Source organism: Vicugna pacos, chromosome 26 (genome assembly GCF_048564905.1).
Source record: "Vicugna pacos chromosome 26, VicPac4, whole genome shotgun sequence".
Classification (NCBI taxonomy): domain Eukaryota; kingdom Metazoa; phylum Chordata; class Mammalia; order Artiodactyla; family Camelidae; genus Vicugna; species Vicugna pacos.
Window position 1 is genome coordinate 10,812,537 of NC_133012.1, and position 25,475 is coordinate 10,838,011.

The following is a 25,475-nucleotide window of genomic DNA, read 5'->3' on the forward strand; positions in this document are numbered from 1 at the left end:
AGAGTCTCACAGTTTTATCTGATGGTTTGTATCACGGCTCCAGAATTTTAGATGACTTGAGAGAGGAAGTCAGTGAACCTTGAAAGGACATCATTTACATTTGTTTGCCATATCAGGTAGCACTTAAAATATATAAACAGGGAGATGTGAGGAAGAAAAACAAAAAGATTTCTAAAGTTTCCACAGGTTCACTGTAGATCCTTTTTATTTGGGGGTTAAGGGGGGTCAAGTGGAAAAATTATATGATTTAAAACATTTAAAAAAAGAATCACATAGTTTCCTGTCTGCACATCGTTTTTGGCATTTGTTAACATCAGAGTCTAGGTCTTGGGAGAGGCCAGTATATTTAGACTTTAAAAAGTTCACTTAGATTTAAACTAGAAGTGAGAGACTGCTAATTGCTAAATTTAGCTTCTACGCAAAACTACTATATTCAAAACTTAGCTCAACCTTTGAGGAGTAAGTATTTGCCAGAAGTCAAATTAACCTGCTATTTTGGCAAGAGAACAAGTTTGAGAAACATTTACTGTTTAATAAAATGGCTTTTGAAATACCTTTAAATGACAAGGTTTATTCTTGTTTATTATATTTCTTCATAAATATACCTAGATTAAATTTCTTCATAAATATATCCACTGATAGATTAAGAGAGAACTGTTAGGAAAAGTGATACGTTTAGGTGAAATGATGGATTAAGCTTGTAATGTTCTCATAGGCTCCCAGCTTTGGTACTTAATATTATTGTGCTAAATGGCCTTTAAAGGGCGTGGGAAACGGTGCTACAAAAAGTAGTCTTTCTGGCAAAGTCTGAAATTACGATTCTAAAGCCACTAGTGTTTGGTTAAATGCATATTTTGAAAACTACATAGGCTCAGGCAATAAATTAGCAGAACTAAGAAATGATCATCAGTGGCTAGCTAGGCACCTGAGAATCAAAGTAACAGGCGGCCTGGAGAATGCTCTGGAAGTACTTCTGTATCTTTAACCCTTTAACTATTCAGTTCTTTCTTAATCTCCCACCTTGCCTTCTTTTCTATCCTTTCTCCTAAATGAAGATGAACAATTACCTGGAGCTATGGTGAAAGAAGAGAAGAAGGAAGTTGGTGTTATATATATGTATGTGTGTATATATGTATGTATGTATTATATACATACTATATATGTGTGTGTGTGTGTGTGTGTGTGTATGAGATATTGAGGCAAGACCCATATATTGAACTCTAGGTATCATATTTTGTGAACTTGGGGATAATTATGACTCCCCTTAAGCCTCAGATATCTCATTTATTAAGAAAATTAAAATTTATTTACTTGTACCTGGCTGGAGATGATGTAAATTCTTATAATCCTTATATACAGGGCTATCTGGCAAATGGCAAATATGTAAAATGTTTTAAAATTTCATGAAATACATTAAAATAACCAAGATAAGTAAATAACAATATAAAAGGAATGGGCTATTAACTAGTATAACTAGGTAAAGACTGTCAGTGGCTGTTAACATTACAAAAAGAGATTAGGTTCCAAGTAATCATTACGTGGAAGCACATACTGCCAGTATAAGGTATTCTTTCCCTCCTACCACAAATTCCAACCTAAATCTGATCAAGCCACCTGTAACTCAACTACGAATTTACAGAAAGTTCAGAAACAGGAACATATTAAACACCACCATAGAGAGACAACCAGCAACATCCCCACCATAGGAGATTAACAGACAAATAACCCGGGTTCTTCAACAAACACACTACAAGGGGAGAAAATGAGAAGGAACACAGAGCTTACTCTATTATAAGAGACTTAACAGACCAAACGCAAAGATGGTGTAGATTTGGATCTTGACTCAAAAAAAACTGTTAAAAAACATCAAAACACTATGCAATCTCTACTTTTGTGTATGTTTGAAATATTCCAGAATAAAAAGTTAAAAGAAAAAAATTAGGAGACTCCTGTTAAAAATGGTACTGAAAACAAGATAGTTTAGAAACTATCTCTTGGTTATTTGATTATTCCTCCAGTCACCAGAGTGTAACACACCAAGACTGTTATCACAATTTGTGTCTATATTAAGTGTAATGCAACTATGGAAACTTTGTAATTTAAGCCCAGGAATTAAGAAAAGGTATTTCTAGAGGAACTATCTGCATTCTAAATGTGTTTCAGCCGAGTTTCAGGTCCTTCTGGTACAGCAATACCATTTGCAACATGCCATTATGTAGTGTTTAATATATTTCGAAGCACATTATTTCATTTTATTCTCACTATAGCTTAGCGAGGTCAGTCAGAACAGAGAGTCATCGTTATTTTAAAGAGAAACCACCAGCTGTGATGGGTGCTCATGTTATCAATTTTGAGGAGGAAGGGACAAGAAACACAAAGTTACCAGCTTTTCCTTTAACCACGTGATAAAGAAATTATCCACTAAAATAAACCACACTAGCCAAGAAAGCACTGTTCTTTTCACATAGACATATCCGTAAGGGAAGTAAGAAGCAGATAAACAGAAAAACACCACGCTCAAGTTAAATGGCCAATGAGTATACAACAAGAAATTCAGTTTATTAATAAACCATTAAAATGCCAAGTCATTTTTGCCCACCACACAGAATGAATCAGTTTATATGCAATAGCAGCCCCAGCTGAGGGGGAGAGGTGGGGAAACGGGCATTCTCACACCAAGCGCCTTCTAAATTTCCATCTTCGTGCCGGGCACCATGCTTGTTGATGGAATCAATCTACTCTTCATAAACACAAGATGAAAAAGTCAAGTAAGCTCAACCTCAGAGTTCAGTGTCTAGGCTTTTTGGGGAAAAAGTCACTGAACCCAAACATATCATTACGAAATGACGGATCCATACTGTCTTGATTCCAGAAAGCCACCAAATTTTCAATGGTATTAAAGAGAGTGCAAAGAAACAACTACAGGGCTTACACAAACAAAGAGGAAATGTCAAACAAACCCACCCATATCACCGAGTGTCTTCCTGACTACACATTCCATTTCAGGGACCAAGGTCAGGTGTTAAAACAAGCAGAGGAGACATGTTCCAGGAATATTCCATCAGTGGTACACTGCTACAAAGCTAACATTTCACACTAATCTAAATATTTAACTTTCTGCCCCCTGAGCTTCTTTTAAAGTATCTAGTCAATACCATCGCTCAGTCTGTTTCACGTTTATTTTATGTGCATAATTCAAAGGCACTTTTTATGATAAGTTTCACTTTTGATGACCATTCTGGCTATTACAATCTCCCACCTTCCCATTTTCAGTTTAATCTCATTGGGGGGAATTTCTAGACATGGAGAGTTCCTTTTCATTACTCTTCTCACATATTCTTAAAATTAAGAATAAAAAAAACCAATCCTATTTAATGAGTAGTAATCTCAGTGTTCTACTGCAGTTCCTAGTAAGTGAATCTGATTACAAAACAAAAAACAACAATCTCTTATCTTCCTAAAAATCTTATCCTCAATAAGGTCATATAAGTGGCCTTTTCTGAGGATTAAAAAAGTTGATTTGACCAAATATATACCCAGGGAAATTCATGATACCCCAACAGCGCAAGTCCTACCGAGCACGCAGGGAAGCACACAGACAGAGCACACTGTCCCAGTCCTGAGCCACCAGGCAGGAGAGCCCATTGTTCCCGAGAATCACGGATATACCGAAGCTCTGCACAGTGAGGCAGTCCCGGAATTTCTTTCCATCAAAAAGAAGCTGCCCCAACCCTGTCCCTGGGTATCAGAAAGAACAGTGAACTGCAATACGCTGAAGCACCTTGAAAACATCCGTTCATTATGGTACCCCAAAATAGGGAAAGTGAAGGAAAAAAAAAAGTGACAAAGACCCCAACAAAACAGTGATTACCAATGTAGATAACCAGCTACCAATTCCTTAGGCTCAAAATTGGTGATGAAAGGGAAAGAACTAAGCATTTATCCTGCCTTTTTGGGGAGGTAGAGGGTGGATAAACAAACTCTATTTCAGAATAAACAAGCAAAATTAGTAAAATCACCATTTTTCAACCCCTAATCAAGTAGTGAGGTAAAGATCAACTCCCTGGTGATGAAAGCAGGGAAACCAAGCTGACAGGAATCTTCACGAGGGAGGGATTACAGAACTGCTGCCTGAATCCACAGGTCCCTTTCAGCATCAATGAACACAGATTAACCCAACCGTTAGCTACTTCATAATTCAACGCCACAAGAAAGCACCAGCACCACCCGTGATGGTGATTCTTGACCAAAAAAGGTGAACCTGGATTTAACCACACCTTCCAAATCGAATCAAGCATTTCAATTTGCAGTAAATAGAGGGGACATAGAAACAAGTGAAAAGACACCTAAAGGAGATAAACTGAAAAACCCAGAAGGAGGGTTTTCTCCTCTGGAAGGCTGACACTTTTTTCAACAAGTCAATGGCATGAAAAAGGAAGATTGGGTAAGGGGAAAGTGCTAGGTTAAAAGACTTGTAAGAGACTTAATGAAACGCAATTGACCTGGCATGACGGATTCAACTGTAAAAAGACTTGGGATAAGTGTTTTACTATTTGGGATGACTAGCCATACAAATGTACACATACTGATATTTATATGCATGGGATTATGTATTACATGCTGCTCTCACACCTGCTTTCATTCTCAGTTCGAGGCTTCATTTTTGAGTATCAGTGAATATACAGCTGATCTGTAACAATGGTTTACCATGTAATCAAGGCTCTTTTCCTTGGGGAAGAGAACAGCAGAAGTGGTGCTTGCTTGGAGAGTAAGAAATGAAAAATGTCAGGCTTGAAGTATAAATGCAGGTTCTTCGTCACCCTCCTCTTCATTCCACAATGTATATAGCTACTAGGATTTTAACTGCTCTGAGAAGCGATGGAGCCAGAATCAGAAGCTTCTCTACTTGAACAAAATAGTCTAATTAGTGGCTGAGGGTAGAGGAGTGTCTTTCTGTCTTTTAATTAAATATGTCTCAGAGGTCAAGAAGATCACCTGGTCAAACATTAACAGCTCTGTACTAGAAATTATGCTGAGTTCATTTCAATTTTCTCACTTGAGTTTAGCAAACATTTGAGGGGAGCGGAGATAAAAAGTGGAATGAGGTCCAATTCTGCTCTCAAGATGTTTACACTTCAGTAGTAGAAACAGCCTGTAAATGACTGCGAGAGAAGCCAGAGCAAGTGCTAAACTGCAGTGCAGACAATACCATGCAAAAGATGAAGCTGTTCGTTATGGGGAGAATGGGAAAGTCCTCCTGCAGGCCTGCTGACCTCGCAGCTGAAGATGAGAAAGACTTCAGAAAGCAGAGAATGTGCAAAATCATGTGAAGGCTGAAGGGGCAGCTGACGTGAAGATGAAAACCATGAAGGTGCAGGAAGGAAGGGACCACAGACGAGCTCACGACTCGGTGAGGCTGAAGAGGTGCACAAAAGGAAACGGGGCGACAACATTGGACGGGGATTTGTACCAAAGTGAGGAAACCCACAGATACCAGGTGACAGGTTTTGTTCTGTGAACAAGAGGAAACTGTTTTAGGCTTTTTACAACATCGCACACTACACCTCACCAACATGCCACTCCAGTCTATCTCAGATAAGCATTTACAGAATAAGCAAACTTATGAAGGATCTCTGAGGGTGAACGGGAGGCCTATCACCCAGCTATGCAAACCACCGCGTATGCACTCACCCCCGCGCTGGTCCCTGGAGGACAAGCAGTGGACGCAGAAGGCCCTCTCAAAGCTGAGGCCAGCACAGGAGCCTGCGGGGTCTCGGGCACTGCTTCTCCCTAGCCTCCTGAATGGCTTCAGCTGCTGAAGCCAAATCGTAACCTGCCCCAAACCTATGGTGGCCTTCTGGTAACTGCAGATCTTCAGGCCCACTCTACTCAGCCAGGAACAAAATGGTAACTTTAAGTGTTTAAGACAAGTGTTTTCTAAACTTTACTTTCAACACTCTCTTTACACTAGTAAAAACTACTGAAGACACCAAAGAACTTTTGTTTATGTGGGTTCTATCAATTGATATTCACCATATGATATATTAAAATTAAAAACTTTAAAATCAATTACATATTGAAATAGGATATGTTTTGAGATTGAATAAAATTCATAATTTTATTATTACTTCTTAAGCTAAACTTTTTTTAAAAATACAGAGTGTGAAGCAGTGAAGAATACCATGAGTATTAGTACAGTCGAGTGCCAGCAGGTGCACCTACCGCTACAGTGAGAAAAACTACTCTCACGAAAATAGTTTAGACCGTGTAAACTCCCTGCATGAGTCTTGGAGACAAATCAGGGGTTGGCGGACAAATACTTTTAAGAACTGCTGTACAAGAAAAAGCATCCCTTTATTCAAGGGTTACAAGTGTATGAAAAAGCAGAAGGGAAGAAATAAGGAGCCTGCATCAAACTTTAACGAAGAAAGAAATGCCTTCCTTTCACTGAGCAGGTGAGGAGAGTACATGGCCTTAAAAAGAATTAAGTCGGTGGTGGCTGTTTCTTCTGGATTGTCCTAGTAAATTAACTCCTTTTATTCCTTCATTTCTCTGCAGAAGAAAGAATCTGAGTTTACAAAACACTTAAGTTGGGTCAGTTATTTACATTACAGAAGAATTCTGTAATTTCCAAGGAGATGTGACTTCCTGAGTTCTTAAGGTATTTGTTTGTAGCTCATCAATGATCAGATAAACAAGGAACAGGAATTCAAAGCAAAATGTTAATAGCCATTGCTAACCAAAGATTAGCAGGTTTGAAGAGAAGACAGAGGTAGAAGTGGGTGAATTTTGGTGTGGCTCAGTAGATGTTTGATTCTCCTTTTTAAAAGGAAAAAAATATTTTCGCTTTTTTCAGAGCAGGACATGTGTAGAAATAAACATTAGTTTAGGTCTCTGGTTTCTAAGAGTATTTTGCTGTCCTTATTTACTGTAGTTTTGTTTCATTTTACTATTTCTCAGCTATCTGGGGCCCTAGGCACCTGGCGCCCTTACATATATCCTCAAAGCTAAATATGTGTCCTGACTCACGACAATCCAGCCTACACACGCCTGTTGGTATTGGGAGGTGAGGGTGTTAGAAAATGCTCAGTGGGTTATTCAATCATTATGGAGTCTCAGCACAGAGAACGCAAATCACTGGCACATTTCTGTGAACATCACTTCTGGTAGCTTCAAAGTGGTCCAGAGCAAGGACAGAATTCCTAGACAGATCCCACTGCAGAGCTGCCTCAGGGGCAATGGGCATAGGAGTCAAGCAAGCAGGATTCTGCAAGCTCAGCTTTCGTCCCGTGATGTCCTTGTCTCCTTTCCTCTCAGCATCCAGATGACTCCTGTCAGGTCCCTGTGTCTACCTCCTGGCCTCTTTTCATCTACTAGTTTCCAGTGACTTTGGGGAAGTTACTAGAGCTCTCAGTGTTTCAGTCTCCTTAGCTGGAAAACAGGTATCTTACACACAACTCCTAAGGGTATATATAGCACAGTTGCCCAATACATGTTCGTTTCCTCTCTTCCCATCCATTTAATGAAAACCTAGGGATCATTCAACCAACCACCTGAATTCCAGCAGCTCAGGAGCTTGCTGGACACACTTGAGACATCAGATAGTTAAAGAGAGACAGCCCTATACACACCACCACTCCTCTTGCTCTAATTCTAGCAAGGTATCTGGGCCTCCTCAACACACAGCGCCCTACAGCAAGCCCGACACAGAGACTGTGGTGAAGGGCCGTGAGAGCTAGATTTCACTTCTGGCCTTACCAGGCCATTGAACCTCACTGGCCATCAGAACTTTGTCCTAAAGATAAAAGGGTGAGTTGAACAATTGTGAAATTTACAAACCAGATACACTTTTATTACGTGCATGCTAAAAGGCACGAAAAGATAGATACCAAAATGTTAATGGTGATTTGTCTCCCGGTGGTAGAATTTGATGACTTTTATTTTCTTCTTTTTATTTCCCTGGACTGCCTAGAAATGCTTTTCCTCTGTGACACACGTAGAATTTTTATCATCACAAAAAAACTAAAACTATCTGCATTATGAAACATAAAACTCCCAAATTCAAGGAATTTTGCTTTTCAGAGCAAAAAAATCTTACCCTCACCCCCACAGAACACCTGCAACTTTGTCTTTCCTTGCCTCCCTCTGCCCAGCGTGGCTAGGTCTCCTTCAGGCCCAGTTGCCAAGTTCCTAGGTGACCGCACGGGAAAACAGCAGGTGTGGGACACACAGCACCGGATGCTGGTGGCACTCAGCACATTTTCAGAGGAGAGGTGGAGACTGTCAAGACAACCTTGGTCTTCCAAATGGCACATGCTGTGCACCCTGCCCTGGAAAATGCAGGTATCTTGGCTCTATCTCTTGGGCACAGGGAGCATCAGACCAGGCCCTGGAAGGCCCCCACCCCACAGAAGTGAAGGTTAAGAGATTTCGTATTTGCTGGGTGTTGTCCCTGGCAGGGCACTTGCCAGGAACTTTACAGCTTTCCTGAACTTTCACAGGATCTCTTCAGACATGAGACAGAAAACTCACTTCCGATAGCTGGGGTCAGTACTGGACTAGTGGGAAATTCCATGGTGTGGCAGGAAAGCTAGGAAGTGGTCTGACTGATTATTCACCAAAGGGCTATGTGCTTACCAGGTATAAGAGCATCAATTTGACAGGGCACTGGTTTTCTTTAGCAGGAGGGGTCGGGGTGGTGCTAGGGTCAGTGAAGAAAGTGTGTGAGTAGGAAGGAGAACCTAACTTGACAATTCCTTGCTCTGCTGGTGATTCTCAAACACGACTGTGTACAGAATCACCCAGAGCTTTTAAAAAATACAGAGCGTGAGCCCTAGGCCAGACCCAAAGTATTAGATTCCTTGAGGCTGGACCACAGGAATCTGAATTACTGCAAAGTTCTAGAACCTTTTGATATTTGCTCCATAAAATTTGAATTGAAAGGGGAGAATCTGTCCTTTTTGAGTAAAGGCTCTGTTAAGTGTTGGCTGCCTCCACCTTTAGGGCACTACTGTAATAGGGTATGCTGCAAAGCAAACAGATCAAGAGCATTCATTCAATTAAATTCAATGCGTATTATGACAAAGCTTACCAAATTAGACACTTTTAAGTATGCACATTTTATCATAGCCCAGTCATACTCAATAACACTGAATTTAAGAAGTTCCAAATAATAAAGCATAAAATCATATCTGTGGTATCTTAAAAACTTCCATGTGTATTTCTAGGTGCTAGGATACAGAGTATACAAAAGGCAGAAAAACAACAGGTCTCACAACAAGAGACAAAAAGGCACATAGACATACATTCTCACACACACACATGAACAGCCACAGAGGAATCACTATGTGGACCCTCTTCTAAATTTCACATCTGTCAACTAATTTGCCATCTTATAGTCGAGAAAACTGAGGCCCGGAGAGGTTAAGTAATTAGACCAAAGTTACAAGACTAGTAAGTGACAGGCCAGAATTTAAATTCAGGCTCCACCACTAGACGTATTAGTCTGCTCAAGCTGCTGTAACAGCATACCACAGACTGGGTGGCTTAAACAACAGAAATTAGTTTTCTCACAATTCTTGAGGCTCAAAGTCCATGCAGGTTTGGCTTGTCCTGAGGCCTCTGTCCGTGGCTCACAGTGCCTTCTGGCTGTGTCCTCACATGGCCTTTTCTCTGTGTGAGCATATCCCTGACATCTCTTTTTCTTCTTGATTAGGGTTCCCCCCTAACAGCCTCATTTTAATTTAATCACCTCTTTAGAGACCCTATTTCCAAATATGGTTACATTTGGAGGTGACCCTCAGGTTGGGACTACAACACATGAATTTCGGTGGGGAGGACACAATTCAACTAAAGACACTTGATGACTATGTAACCTCAAGAATGTTACTGTACCTACCTAGGCCTCAGGTTTTTCAATTGTAAAATAGTGCTATTGAGAATCAAGTGGGGGTAATTCATGTAAAATGCTTGGCAGAGTGTCTGACACACAGTATCATCATTTTACAGATGAGGAAAACAAAACTCAGTGAGATGGTGACTTGCCCTGTGTTCATCTCTAAAGTGGGCGTTCTTACACTACAGAACACTACCTTCCTGTATAACCAAATGCATAATCTAGCAGAATTTTTATATTATTTATAAGTTTTCTTCATCACTTAAGTTCTTGCTTTTTTTTTTTTTTGGAGTATTTTTCTTCATTACATAGAAAAGAGAAGTTCAAACTAATAAACATTCAGTTAGGGAAGTATACTACTTTCCTGGGATTGTATATGAATTTCACTTACCCTTTCTCCTAATTTGCAAAGACAATGCCTATAACCACACACTGATAATACCTCAAAAGATCAATACCTACTTTTAACATTGGGAAAGAAAAGTAACTCAATTTTTTAAAAACTAAGATGGTACTCGACATTTGCCTAGTACTCTACATATATTACACCCATTTAATCCTCAACACAATCTTACATCATTTTATTTAGCTCTCATAACAACCAGGTGAAGAAGGTATTATTCCCATTTTACAGCCGAGGGAACAGGAGCACAGCAAAGTTAAGAATTTTTCTTTAAGGGTACACAGCTTGACAGTAACTGGCAGAACCCATACTCTCACAGACATCTCAAGGCCAAGGCCACCTTTGCAAGTTGCAGTACCTGATTTTCTCATCCTCCATGCTTGGCACAGAGCAGGCACTCAGCAAATAATGAAGTCTGATTTGGGGCAATCTAGACTAAACTGCAAGGAGTCTCTTTTGCATCCTTTATATGGGCCAAGTTTCCTGACCACTTTGATCAACACCAGCCCCTTGTACTGACAGCTCTTTTAGGGCAGGAACCACACTCCCTGTCTTCCTCAGTGTCTAGTACACTGGGTGCTCATTTAAGTCCAACAGATATCTGAGAAATGAGAGTTCAAGTAAATATTTGTTGTGTGACTGAATCAGAGTACATTCTTCCTTTAGTGATGGCAATGGATACTTTTCAGCCATCACCATATAAAAAACATACACAGAAAAAGCATTTATAAAAAGCTCTCTCTCATAGCCTACAAGGCCTTTTCCACCCACAACATTCCATGATTCCATCAGTCTACTCCTGACAGGTAGTTAAACCGACCACCTCGAGTACCAATTATGGGCACAATGGAACTGGTTTCGCCAGTACAGATCTATGGCAATGTTCTTAGCCTGTGATGTGCTTCCAGGAAAATAAGAATTCTGCATATGTGTCAGAAAAGTTCACAATTCCCAGAGGGAATTGTAAAGGATGATAAGGTCGATCTGAGTCACAGTGAACTGCTGTCCATCAAGGCCCCTATGTCATAAAAAGGAGCTATATTAAGAGAAATCATGCTAACTTATTTTCTCAAGAATACCCTGCCGTTCGGGATTTTTTTAAACTTCAAGTTTGTTTTGCCTCATGAGCTGCCAGGCAAATGTTGACCCTGCTATGGAAACTATCTGACCGCTTCTGAGCAGTTCTGTACACAGGGAAAGGAGGTGGGCACAGCCGGCCAGAGCGGGGTTCTAAACTCTACTCTAAGGTCTCCTGTAACTTCAGGGACTTTAGGATGTCCATTTTGTTCATTTCTGTTGCTTTTAGGTATCCTGTCGTGAAATGGCTATCACCTCCCTGGCTAACTACTTCACAGAGCCGTTGTAGCAAATTTATTTAAAAAAAAAACAAAAAAACAAAAAACCCAAGCTCCTAGAAAGAAAAGCATTCAATAAAGAACTGAAAGGATAAAGTACTGCCAGCGTCACACTTCCTCTCTGAACTAATTTCAAAGTACTAAGATTTGAGACGTGCAAATTCACCAGAAAAGTGAAGCTTTACTCTAGGTTGTCTAAGTCAAGGCATCCTACAAATACTCTTCTCTGATGTCTTAATGCAGAGAAAAGACATTTCAGAAAGAAATCAAGAGGCATACAAATGGAATAATTCTGCAAACAGCCAAACTAAAATGTTAAATTTATACACTTATCATCACTAATAAATATTTTTCAATGTATACAATATACAAAGCACTGAGCTAGAGGCTGTGAAAGATACAGAATTAGTAAGAAATGTCAATATGTCCTCCTGTAGCGCAACTACACCATACAAAGAAACTTTTGTTTAGATTTCCCAAATAAACAAAAGTTTTAAGTTTCCCCAGGACACAGAAGAACAAAATGTTTTTTCCTATTATGATTTCCTGGCTTCACAGAAAACTGTAGATCACACTGGGGAAGAAACTCTTCTTTTATCTTTATTAGTTTCCACTGACAAGCAGCAGCTTTTTCAAGAGTGACTGAGCTACAGAATAACTGTAACTTCCACAACAACCCGATTAAATGTGATACACACATGACATGGGGGAAAAAGGAACCCATGTGCCCTTCAGTTTCAATCAGAAAAGCTAAAGCGTCCTGTCAGGGAAAGCAGGAAGAAGATCAAAATCATGTGGTTTGGAAAGAAGATCAAGAACGATAGGATAGAAATATTCCAAATAACACAAGCCACTTGGGACTCCTTGAATGCCCTGCCATATTAAATCACATGCGGCAATGCACTGAAAGGAGAAGTTAAGGCCTATCTCACGCCTCACTTCTGCTACTGATTGAGCTTGAGAAAAAACTAAGATAATCTTTTCAAGTTATTCAATCAAAGGTAGAAATTATAGCCTGGACATTTAAGGGAATAAGCTCATTACGTGGGGTAAAAGACTTGTCTTACAATTAGTCAGTGTCTTTCTTCAATTAATTTAAAACAGGAAGCACCAAATTTCCTTAAAGCTTTACTGGTATTAGTTTGTTAGAACTGACTGTTCTAATATTTAACTTCTTTATGTATGTTTACTTTCTCCTTTAGATTTATGGCTAAAATGTTCTCAAAAAGAGAATTTATTATCTGCTCATTTCACATTTAATATTCTATTTTTCCAAAGCCACAAAACTGATATTCAACAAATGAAGCAAAGTGAATGCTAAGAACCAGCTCTTATGTCCAAGGACAGTGAAATAAAGAAGGGTTTATACCCCAAAGCAAATAGGGCATATTCATAATAAGGAAATCTACAGCGCTTAAAATGAAATTTTGTATTCACGGTTCTGATCAAGCTGAACCTTCTTTTGGGACAGCCAATCATGAACAAGACTGCTGTATTTGGAATTCAGACAGCAAGAATAGGCAGCCTCTTCACAGAAATGGAAAAATGACACTCTGCCAACTCTATGTCCCGTGGTGTAATCTCATATGAAGCACTTGAACAATTCTTAGTTATTATTTTTTTTTTCCAAAATGAAAAGTAGATCAACTTACATGGCTCTCTGGCAATGAACTGAGGTACAGTGTTGGGCAGAGGAGTACTAGGGTTTGGAGTCCCTACTAGCTTGTTCTTGGCCATCTTCGTGTTTGCCTTAGCAAACTCTAGTCGTAGTGTTTGCGGAATTTCAGGATCGAAGCGGATGCCCTTTGGAAATAAAGAACAAATGGAAGATGTTTTCATTTCCTTAGAGTCAAACCGGAATGGTGACAAAATAAACACACCAGTAAACCCTGGCCCATCAGAAAAAAAGGTCAGCGAGAGCTCTCATCCTCACTGCTTACACAGAACACAGGGAAACCCTTAACGCAGCCATGTCCGCAAAGTCAGGAAGATTTAGTTTACTTTATTAAAATTTTAGATGCATGGTTTTCCAACTATTCCTTTTCTTCCTGGACTAAAACTTTCGGGTTCAAATTTTAAATTTGGACCAGCAAATTCCTATCAGAGTTTAAAACTAATTAACAGCTACCAATAAGAATAAATTAATGTAAAACACTGCACAACACTTTAAAGTCTTAACATTTAAAATCTAAAGAGGCAAGGCTCTGACCAGTGTTGACAGTGACTTAAAACAATGTAATTCTTTAATGCCTTAGTTTCATCACCTCTACAGGGGGAGAATTCCCATCCCTTCTAAGTGCAGAACTTTCATAATAGTAGTATGTGTACTCTGAGTTATTAAGCAGACAAGAACTAAACAGTTTTAAGATTTCAATATAACTAGTATCATTTAATTCCAGTTAGCTTATAAACTTATATAGAATATGAATGTCTTGATATGGCACAGTCCTGATTTTGACTGTAGCTGGTTTATTGGCTAAACGGACAACAGACTATATGGGTCAAAGGGAGGGCAGTCATTTCAATTACCCTTAACCCTATTACTGCAGTTTATCTAAACCAAAACATATTCAATAAAATAAATCACAAGCACTGTAAAACACAAGATTTAGGGCAAGATAAGTCTGTTCTGAAACCCTCCCACCATTCGAGAATGCTTCTATTACTAAGTATAATGAATAGTCACATGGTATCGATGACCAGTGCTATGGATTCTGGGACCTAACAATACACAGGTTTTTTGTTTAGCACACACAGTGGGGCTGTAGGTCTCAAAGCCCCATTTTTCTTTTACTAGCTTGAAGAAAAGAGCAATTTCCACAAGAAATTAGTAGGAATCTCTCACTCTGTAGACCAGGATGAACAACTCTGAACTTCGCAGGCTCAGCTCCAAAGATGGGAGAGGAAGAGCCTGTGACTGAATGGTAACAGCAGTAAGAGAAATAAGGTGGGGGTGGGGGGAAGGTCCTCAGGGAGGTACAACAAATGCCACAGAGCCGAGACCCGTGATGTGGGTGGAATTTCTTCGTGAGTCTGATCTATCCATTTCCTAAGAAGAAACCAATTAAAGGCAGCAAACAGGTGGGGATGGGCAAGAAGAGGAGTCCTCTTGTATGGCACTAACCGATGCCAAAAGTGCAAAGGGGGTGCCAGCTATGTAAAGTGTAAAAAGAAATTCTTTAACTGGTTTCAGTTTTTGTTTTAATTTGGGAAACCTCAGGATCACCTTGCCAAAAATGCATAAAAGAGCAAAAGACAAGGCAGCCTTCTGAAGCAGCATTTGCTTCCACTCACTTCCACTGAGAACATTTCACTCTATCAAAGCTAATATCACAACACAGTAAATATTTCCAAATATGGGTCTGAAGAGCTGTGGTCTTGCTGGGAGACAAGTGCAGTCCCTGGCTGTCATTTAAAGGCATGCTGGGGAGGGACTTGCATACTCCTATCAGCTATGTCCTCCCTGGCACTCAACTCCGCAAACCTTCCTGTGAAGAAGCAGCTTTCCTACCAGCCCACATCAACGTGAGCACCATGGGTAACACAAGAAGAACATCCTGGGACCTGTCAGTGGTCCTCCGGAGCTCCTAGTCTGAGGGAATGAGGCTGCACATCTGAATTCTACACTTCAGTTCTTCCATGGATGTTCCAGAGTTGATCGAGGCTGCACACAATGTGTCTGCCTCTTACACAACCTGCTCTCGTGGCTCAGGTCCCAAAGCATGCTTAACTAAGTACCCCCCACTCCCTGCCCCTCCTTCATACCCCTCCTCCCTGTTTGAGCTGAGTTACCACCACCATCATGTTCCAAATCAAAGTTCCAGCTCCTTATTTAAAAAGGAAAAAAAAAAAAAAAAAAAACTCAGAAGTTAAAATGACCTAATTTGTTTGGCAGCTTATTCAGAGGCCGGAGGCTTAGAATACAAGCCACATTCCTCTAACATCTTTAGCAGCAATACCATATTTGGTAATCAATATCCTGCTAAGCTCAGTTTCTATCCAGAGGGATTAGCCAAGCCAAAAACATTTTAAATGTTAAAGGATGATGAAGAGGATGCAGTGTAGGGCAGGGGTAGGGAGAACATGGAAGTGAAGAGGAACAAGAGACAGAAGAAAGATGAGAAAGAGCAAGACAGATAAAAGAGATGTGGAAAAAAAACAACAACCGTATGCTTTTAATTAAACCCCAATAAGATTATTCTCTGGCCACACTGACTTCACATTAAATGCTGTCAGGGTAAGATTACTACCAAATCAAAGGGGGAATGTGTGTCTTTCAAAACCAACTTTTCCCTCTCTTGCCTATAATTCACCAAAACTCTCATAAGTAAATAAAAATCTCTTCTAATTGTAAATGGTGTCTTATTTCCTTGGTGATCAGAAAGGACAGTTCCTGGATATCAGCATATCCATTTGAGGACAGTAAGTTGCTTAGAAGCAACCCAATCTGACTGGCTATAGGAGCAGCCAATCATCTCTTCAAAATGGCCTAAACACAGTGACCAAAGCAACACAGGTCCTCTGTGATCTACGAAGGCTGAACTCCTTGCCCAGGGCAAGCTCTGGGAGATAGAAAGTATCTTTAGTAGTCTACTAAAGAGTATGTCAAGGCAATTGCAAAACTATGCTTACGAGTCATGGACTGAATGTTCGTGTCCTGAAGGATTCCTGTGTAACCCCCAGTGTGGCGGTCGGAGGTGGAGCCCCTATGAAGGGATTAGTGCCCTTCAGTGTCACAAAGGGACATGAGGAGATCTCTCCAAGTGCACACACCAAGGAAAGGCCACAGGAGCACACAGTAAGGAGGTGGCTGTCTGCAAGCCAGAAGGCGGTCCTCACCGGCTAATGAGTCTGGACTTCCTAGTCTCCAGACCTGAGAACTAATGCTGCATAAGCCATGCTGTCTGTGGCTGTTCTGTTACGGTAACCAGAGCTAAGACACCCTATTAACACAGTTTTCTTCCCTGGGCCATAGTTCCTAAAACACCTCAAAGTGCTTTTTCTGAACTTTCTGTAGTCTCAAACCAGTAAACCTCCCCTTCATCAGCCCATCCCCACCCTGACCCTGCCCCTCACTGAGGTGACTCAACCCACAGCGAAGTTTTACTCAAAAACCTTTGTTGATATATGTGATTACCAGAAGTCAATCTCAAATTCAATCTCAAAAGCTACAGAGAGCAATTAGAAGCTGGAAGGAAAATTCAAACTCTGCATTTACATACTGCAGTGCTCTAAAGTCACCGTGTACCACTGCATATAGGACTCTTGAGGGAATTTTTTAAAAATCCTTTCTGCTCCTTTCTCTTAAAAACGAGTAAAGCTTAAAAAAAATGAGTAAAGCTTACAAACTATTTGTAAATAGAAAATCTTAAGAAGAATTTTCTGAACTGTGGGTTTAAATCCCCTATGCAAATCTGTCCCCTGTTTTAAGATTCTAAGCAGGTTAGCAACCTCAAAAATACCATTTTATTGCTCTACAAACTGTGTCAAAGCCTGGAGTCCTCGGATGATAAGGGAAGATCTAATATATAATGAAACACAAGGAAATGGGCAAGATGAAAGGAAATCACTAAATCCTGAAGACCCAAGCCTCCAGGAATCTAAAGTCAGTGTAAATGAACTGCAGCTCTTTCAGTGACTTTATGGAAGACAACATGGAGACACTATTAATTAAATATGCTTCAAAGCTCAGGTCCAAAGTAGCTCTCCTGTTTCCCTAGCTGTTGCGATACTGGCTACTTGTGCACACTGGTTGTGCTGGAATGATTAGTTGGCTATAGATCATGTGTTTAGAACCATATGATTATTCTGGAATCATATGATTATTCTGAACATAAAGGTTCAACACCATCCCAACTATTTAGTAAGCAGTGTCACTGGTACTAGATTAATGTCATCCCACAGGAGTGTAATTGGTATTAATGTCATCCCACAGGAGTGGTGTTGGTATTAGTCAGGAGTTTATTCAATGAATAATGGGGAAAAAGAAAGGGAAGTGTTCTTTTAAAATGATTAAAACATCCTTAGAGGTCTACCCTCATATTCAATGTGAGGTCCTTGATTGAACAAACCAGATGTAAAAGACCTTTTGTGGGAAAACGGAGAAAGCTGAATACAGAATGGGCATTAGGGGATATTTGGGAATTGTCAGTTTTATTAAGCATGATAATGTGGCAATGTAGAAAAATGTCTTTAGTTTTTAGTACTGAAATACAAATATGTAATGAAAAAAGGTCATAACATCAGGTATTTACTTTAAAATACTTAGAAAAAAGATGAAGCAAATGTAGCAAAATGTAAAGTTGGTAAATTCTGATGATAGGTTAATGAATGTTCATTACTATGCTCTCTACCTTTTGGTGTTTGAAGTTACATAATAAAAAGTAAAACCAAAACAGATTTAGCCAAGCACATAATAGAACGTCCGTCATGTGCTAGTGACACAAGGATCACTGGAGAGCAGTCCCTGCCTTCAGGAGCTCAGAGCTCACACTCTGGTTGGGCAGCTGTACAGGTAAACTAGTGGTTAGATAAACATATAAACACAATGTTTAGGGGTCCATGGGAAACACAGCTAAGGTGGAGAGTAACTGGGTATGAGGAAGGAATCACAGAGGAAATGACAGGAGAGCAGAAATTTACCAGGTGGTAGTCCAGGAAAGAGCTCAGCAAAGTTCTGCGTGACAGCAAGTGGAGAGGGTGCGGGCATGGGTGTGTGTGCGTGCAGGGGAGGTCTGTAAGTGACTGCACAAGCACTGGGTAAGATCACGAGGAGCTCTTGAGTCATGAGTGAGGACTCTGGAGTATCTGCATGGCTGAGCCATTAAAATGTTTCAAACTGGGGGAGTATGATGAGATTTAGGTAGTAGAGCGTAATCCTCAAATGTTAGCATGCATCGGAATCATCTGGAAGACTTCCCAGAGTGCTGAGCCCCACCTCCAGAGGTTCTGATTGAGTAGGTCTGGGATGAGACCTGAGAATCTGCACTTATAACAAGTTTCCAAGATGATGCTGATACTGCTTGTGTAGGAACCACATCTGAAAATTACCACAGTTGGGGGGGGGGGACGCTTAGTGATGAAAGATCGCCTGGACTTAAAGGAGAGACCGGAACAGGCCAGAAGTGAAGCAATTAGAACAGCCCTGGAAAGAGAAGTCAGCTGGGATAACTGCTCTGCTGTTCCTTCTTCTCTGGGAAGCACCCAGAGGCCGATGTCCAGGTCCTATGTCCTTACTCCCCTGACAATAGCTGACTATTTAAGGGACACATGCTGCCCACAATGACCAAACATTTTTTCTTCTGAGGAATTCAACCTTGAGTTTAAAAGTACAGAAAATGAAGGTGGCTGAAAGTGTTACCTTAACAGCCTCCCACTAGAGAAAATGTCTCCAAAAGCCTGTCACTGAAGTCTTCAGAGCTGTCCCACTGCCTGATGGAGTCTTTTATTTGGTACATCCTTAAAATATCAGCTATACCCCAGCATCTTTAACAAGCGGTTCTACCATTAAAGTAAGGGGGTTTATCAGTCCTTGACAACAAGTTTGAGAGACAACGGAAGTATTCAGTTAGGGAAAAAATGGTAAGAATGAGGCAAAGCTATTTACATTTACTGAGAAAGATGTCCATGTCAATACTAGGTTTGAAAAAAAAAAGATACTCAACAATGTCTAGGAGTCTTAGAAAGAAGAGACTTGGTATATATATCTGTGCATGAACACATCAAGAAGCCCAGGAACATTTATAATGTGACAATCCACTTGCTAACGGCGGTAACTGTGGTGGTGACATGGGAGGTGGAGAGCTGGGATTTGTGTTCTGTATACTTTTGTATCACTTGAATTTATTATAAGTATGTATAATTTATAGTAATAATTTATAAGACCTGATACAGGTTAAGAGAAGAAGAGGGAGAAAGTGGGAATAAGGGATTTTCTATGGAGTGCTAGCAGAGCCAGAGCAAACCAAGTCATAGATATTCTGGCACACAGCACACAACCAGCAATGTTGGTCTTTTCTGTTTAAGTTTTTTAAAAATAGTTATTTTGAAATACTTTCAGACTCATAGAAAAGCTGCAAACATAGTATAAAGAATTCCTGTATACCGTACCCTTTGCCTAGATTTCTCCACACACTTTTTTTTCCTCCCTGAACTATTTAACAACACACTGAAAGCACAATGACCCTTTATCCTTTGCAGTTTGGCTTCCTAAAAACAAGGACATCTCTTTGTTTTCCTGATCCAGGATCTAATGCAGAACCATACACAGCATTTAGTTGTCATCTCTTTAGTCTCCTAGAGTATTTTCCACAATCCTTGTCTTCCATAACCTTGACATTTTTTAAGAGTACAAGCTATTTATATTGTAGAATGTCCCTCAATTTGGGCGCATCTGATTTGTTCCTTGATTAAATTAAGGTTATATATCTTTGGCAGGGGTATCACAGAAGTGTGTGTTACTCTCAGTGCATCGTATCAGGAGGCATATGATGTCACTTTTGTCTCATTACTAGTGATAATAACTGTGGTCACCTGCCAAGGTTCTCCACTGTGAGGTTACTACTTTCTCCTTTTTTAAATTAATAAATATCACATAGGGAGATTCTCTGAGACAAAATATTTTGTTTCTCATCAAATTTTCTCCCACCAGTTTTAACATCTACTGATTCTTAACTGAAGCGATCATTCCTATTGTGACTGCCAAATGGCTAATTTCTAATCGCATCCTTCCTTCCATATTTATTAGTTTTGTACTCTAAGGAAAAGCTTACCCTTCTGACCTGTTTATTATTTATTCCTTTCTATATTCGTTTGTTCATTCACTCACATGTTAGTACTGATTCATACCTTATTTTATTCTATGATTTATAATTTATTACCCTCATGTGTTTTGATGCTCAAATTGTCCCAGACTGATACACACCCATGAGCGCTTTCACGTCCATATCTATTTCTCTACAACTATTTAGATGTATTAAGAACACAAGTTTGTACTGATAGCCCCGATTTCAGTCAAGCACCATCAGGTTAATTCTAGCCTTTCCTTTCCTTATTTGTAACTCCCTCTCTGAAGCCTAGTTCTCATTATCCACATTTACTTATTTGCTCAATATGAGAATGCATATTAAGTAGTTTCAAAATTGCTAAACAATACCAACATAAAGAAAACTATTAACTACAGTTCAGTATTTATTTACAGTTCTTTTTGACTTTAGCCTAAAGATACTATATACCCAATATTTATATACCCAATATGTACCTTCAAGAATTATTTGGGTAAATTCTCCCCATTCCTCCCAACTGCAGTGTGGCTGGCTGTATTATTCACTGGAAATAGTTAGATTCATTTGTTCCTGTTTTCATTCAGTTTGGAGTCTCTCCTCATTATGGCTGTCTTCACTTTATTTTATCTCTCTATGTGTTCATACCAAGTAAAACTGTTCTACCATTTGAAAAGTTAAAGTTGATTTCTCAACCCAATCATCTTTTATGAATTTCTGAGTTTCTGTTTACGAACTTATGAATAATTTTATGTATGTTGAATAAAAAGCTGAAGACCCAGAATTTTTTTTAAGTCTCAAATGTGAATATTTAAAAATCAGAAAAATAACAACTTTATTAATGGCCTCTAAATAAGTTTTTCTTATTTCTTCTTCAGCATACTCTGCCTCCTCATGTCATAATATCCTAATATAATTTTTTAGAGAGATTTAAAAAGTAAACTAATTTTTCCACTATCATGGTTGACTGGAATTTATTTTTTAGCCTCTTTTTAATTTTTTATTTATTTATTTATTTTACATTTTAAAATTGAAGTATGGTTGATGTACAATATTATGTTACAGGTATACAATATAGTAATTCACAACTTTTGAAGGTTATACTCCATTTACAGTTATTGTACAATACTGGCTATATCCCCCATGTTGTACAATACATCCTTGTAGCTTATTTTATACCTGATAGTTTGTACCTCTTAATCCTCCACCTCCATCTTGCCCCTCCCCTTCCCCTCTCCCCACTGGTAACCACTAGTTCCTTCTCTACATCTGTGAGTCTGTTTCTCTTCTGTTATATTCACTAGTTTGCTGTATTTTTTTAGATTCCACATGTGATATCTTAGAGTATTTGTCCCTCTCTGACACACCTTACTTAGCATAATGCTCTCCAAGTCCATCTATGCTGTACACCATAAACTAACACAACATTTTAAATCAACTGTACTTCAATTAAAAAGCAAACAAACAACCCATTTAAAATACAGGCAGAAGAGCTGAACAGACATTTTTCCAAAAGAGGAAATGCAGATGGCCAACAGGAACATGAAAAGTTGCTCAACATCACTAATATCAGGGAAATGCAAATCAAAATCACAGTGAAACATCATCTCACACCTGTCAGAATGGCCATCATCAAGAAGAACACAAATAACAAATGCTGGCAAGGATGTGGAGAAAGGGAACCCTAGTACACTGTTGGTGGAAATGCAAACTGGTGCAGCCACCATGGAAAACAATACAGAGGTTTCCCAAAAACCTAAAAATAGAACCACCATGTGGCCCAGCAATTCTACTCCTGTGAAGACCCAGAATTTTAACACCCCCACCCATCTGGCTGTGACTTCCTGAGATACTGAATCTTTTGAAAGAAGCTTCTAAATAACCAAGGTTTTTTCATGTCATTTATTATAGTTAAATTTTTAGTTAATTTTCAATTTCTAATTAAAATACGTTAAAATGTTAAAAAGGGAGGGATAAAGACAATTGGAGCTAAAATCACCAACTGGAGCTAAAATTGCTGTAATAAATATTGCTATGAAGGGTCTATTAAGTTCAGGGCTTGAACCACCCTGGGTTGTGCCTAATGCCTGGCTTCTCCTGTTGAGTCCTGGGCTGAAAGCCTTTACAATGTCCCAATATGGGCAAATTCAAATGTTTAAGAACACTATTCCATTCAGGCGAACCATATGAACCTCGACTGGAAAGTAACAGGTGGCCCCTACCACTCATTCCACTGTCAGAGGACACTGCTCTCCTCTGAGAGACAGCCACAAGTGACCCATTTCTAGAGCTAAGGTAATTTCCTGTCAGAAATCTCCTGGCGTTTCACACACGCCCACTCTGATCCAGTAATCCAGTGGATCTGAGGCGTATGTATTGAACCAGATGAAACTACTTCAAGTGTAGAATAAAATAGTAAAGTAGCAATTTCACAAGATGCAACTTAACATGCTTGCTGAGTTTCCTGGCTGATGCTAATAAGCTTCTTACTGCCCTTTTCTCTATACCCAATTCCAAATGAAAACCCACTCCTGCTATAAGGCATGTGGAACGTCCAGAAAACCCTGTCTAGCCAGGTGTCTATGTGAAAGGGGAGAAATAATGTTCCTTGTTTAGGTTACAGGTTTTGACCAATTCATTCTGACTTTTTAATACAGAATGAGAATAATTTGTCACCAGACACTATATATGCAATACAACAAAATCCCAGCATAGGAAAATTAAATTCTCTTTTGCAATTCTCTGCTCAGTTCTTCCTTAGCCTTGAGAATCCTCTAACCTTTATGGATGAGGTTAATGAAACCCCCATCCTGTGTCCTGGAAATAATAGGGCATCTGAGGAAAAGAGCTCAAGTCAAGGTCAAACTCAGTAATAATAATACCTCTCTGATCTTGTAATAGAATCTCAGGGCCTGGATCTTATCTCCCTGCTCCACACCACCCTCCTTATCTTGGTTTCTGGTATTAAACCCCAGATCCTTTGAGGGCTGGAGTGGCCTCTTCAGGTTTACCCAAGGAGAGACCCCAGTAAATCTCCAGGCTGCTTCAAAACCACCAAGACTAAGAGATCTACCGGGTGGTAGATAATACACCTGGTGCCCACTGACCCTTCTTATCACTGAGCTGAGTTATGACTACTTATATTTTTATTTCTTTTTGAAGGTAGTGACTATTATCCTACAAAACAGAAGAAATGAGATAGTTTAGTGGGATTGGGAGGGGGGCGTAAAGTAATTTCCTTCTAAATTATCAGAATTATCAAGCATTAAACAGAAAAGCGGAACCAACACTGCTAATTTCTGTAAATAAGTGTACAAAAAACAAGATCCATGGGGAAGGAAGAACTAAATCAGTTCTCAGGAATGACTCTGCTGATGACATGGGAGTTTTGTAAAGCATTTATATTCAATTCATTGAGATCGTGACTTGGCTCAGCTTTAGTAAACAACTTCCCAGTTACTCAGCAACAAAGAAACCAAGATGGCTTCTTTGTTAAGAAACTCAGTGCTCCAACACCACTTCCCTCTACTATAGCTGACCAGAACAAGCTAATAAATAAATGAGAATGATTCTTAGTACCTATTCTTGTACACACTGTACTCACAAGATTTCCAGTCATAACAGTATGTGGGGGAAGCAATGGGCAAGATATTCAGAGGTTGGAGGTGGCTTAATTATACTGCATACGAAAGATTTTTCATTCAACCACAAAAATGTATTTGAGTCCTTTCTTGCTAAATGATCAAACATTGAGGCCTATTTTATTTATGACTTAACTTTCTACTTAATTTATTTAATGTTGACAACTGAAAATTCAATGTTCTTATTTTTTACAGTTTCTGGAATATCATGTCATTATATATTTTGTAAAACTATTATTAAACACAATTCACACACTATAAAGTTCACCCTTCTGCATAAAATTCAATGATTTTTTAAAGCATAGTCACAGGGTTGTGCAACCATCACCACCAATACAGCTTTAGAACATTTTCATCACCCCAAAAGGAACCTGCACCCACCAGCACTCACTCCCCATTCCTCTCTCATCTTCACTCACTCCCCTCCCCTGACTACTAACCTCCTTTTAGTCCCAGAGTGTGTCTTTTCATTCTGGATAGTTCTTATAAATAGAATCGTGCAACACCTGGTCTTTTGTGACTGGCCTCTTTTAACCAGAATAATGCTTTCAAGGTTCACCCATTGTTTATTGCTGAATACTGTTCTATTGTACAAATACACCACATTTTGTTTATCCTTTCATCAGCTGATGAACATTGGGTGGTTGCCACTTTTTCCGGTTATGAACATTTGTATACAAGTTTTTGGGTAGATACGTATTTTCAATTCTCCAGGAGAACTGCTGGGTCATATAACAACTACGTTAACTTTTTTGAGGAACTGTGAAACTGTTTTCCAAAGTAGCCATACCATTTCAAACCCATCACCAATGCATGCAGATTCCAATGTTTTCACATCCTCACCAACACTTGTCATTCCCTATCTTATTTTAGCTATCCTAGTCGGTGTGGAGTGGTGTTTCAATGTGGTTTCAATTTGCATTTCTCTATGCTGTAATATTTTAAAACATCTTGTAAAGAGGGTTAAGAATAAAAGCCTTCTATTTCCAAAGAGCACTTTGGTCACAAGGAAAGGAAATAACCTGGGGAACCACAAATCTTTCAACATATAAAAGGGAATGAAGCTGAAAGAATTTAGCCTTTTCGAAGTTAAAAAAAGTAAGAAATACAAACTGTTTTCTGAAAATTGATAGACGTCTCACCTTTATCAGAAATTAGGAAGTAAATACATACTTTAGAGATATTTGGAGGTCTCAGGGGACCAAAATATATTTACAGTTTTCTAAGTACTTTCAGCTTTTTCTTCTAAAGGCCGCATAACACATTCAGTTGGATTAGAAACAGATTCTAGGCAAGGTTTATGCAAAAGTTTCCCCAAGATTCTGAAAACAATTGTTATATTCAGCTGGAGCTTTAAAGAGGCTCAATGACAGGTCATACAGAAATACACATTCCAGTAGC

General features: G+C 39.3%; 1 protein-coding gene across 4 annotated transcripts in view; it reads right to left on the reverse strand.

The window, feature by feature from the left end:
* The window catches only part of RBPMS (RNA binding protein, mRNA processing factor), a 158,880-nt gene that overhangs the window by 47,181 nt on the left and 86,224 nt on the right, over positions 1–25,475 (reverse strand). For all 4 annotated transcript variants that reach the window (XM_072950332.1, XM_072950335.1, XM_072950334.1 and 1 more), the window contains exon 5: positions 13,306–13,456. In XM_072950332.1, coding sequence (XP_072806433.1) covers positions 13,306–13,456 — 151 coding nt within the window. The remainder of the gene's footprint in view (positions 1–13,305; positions 13,457–25,475) is intronic.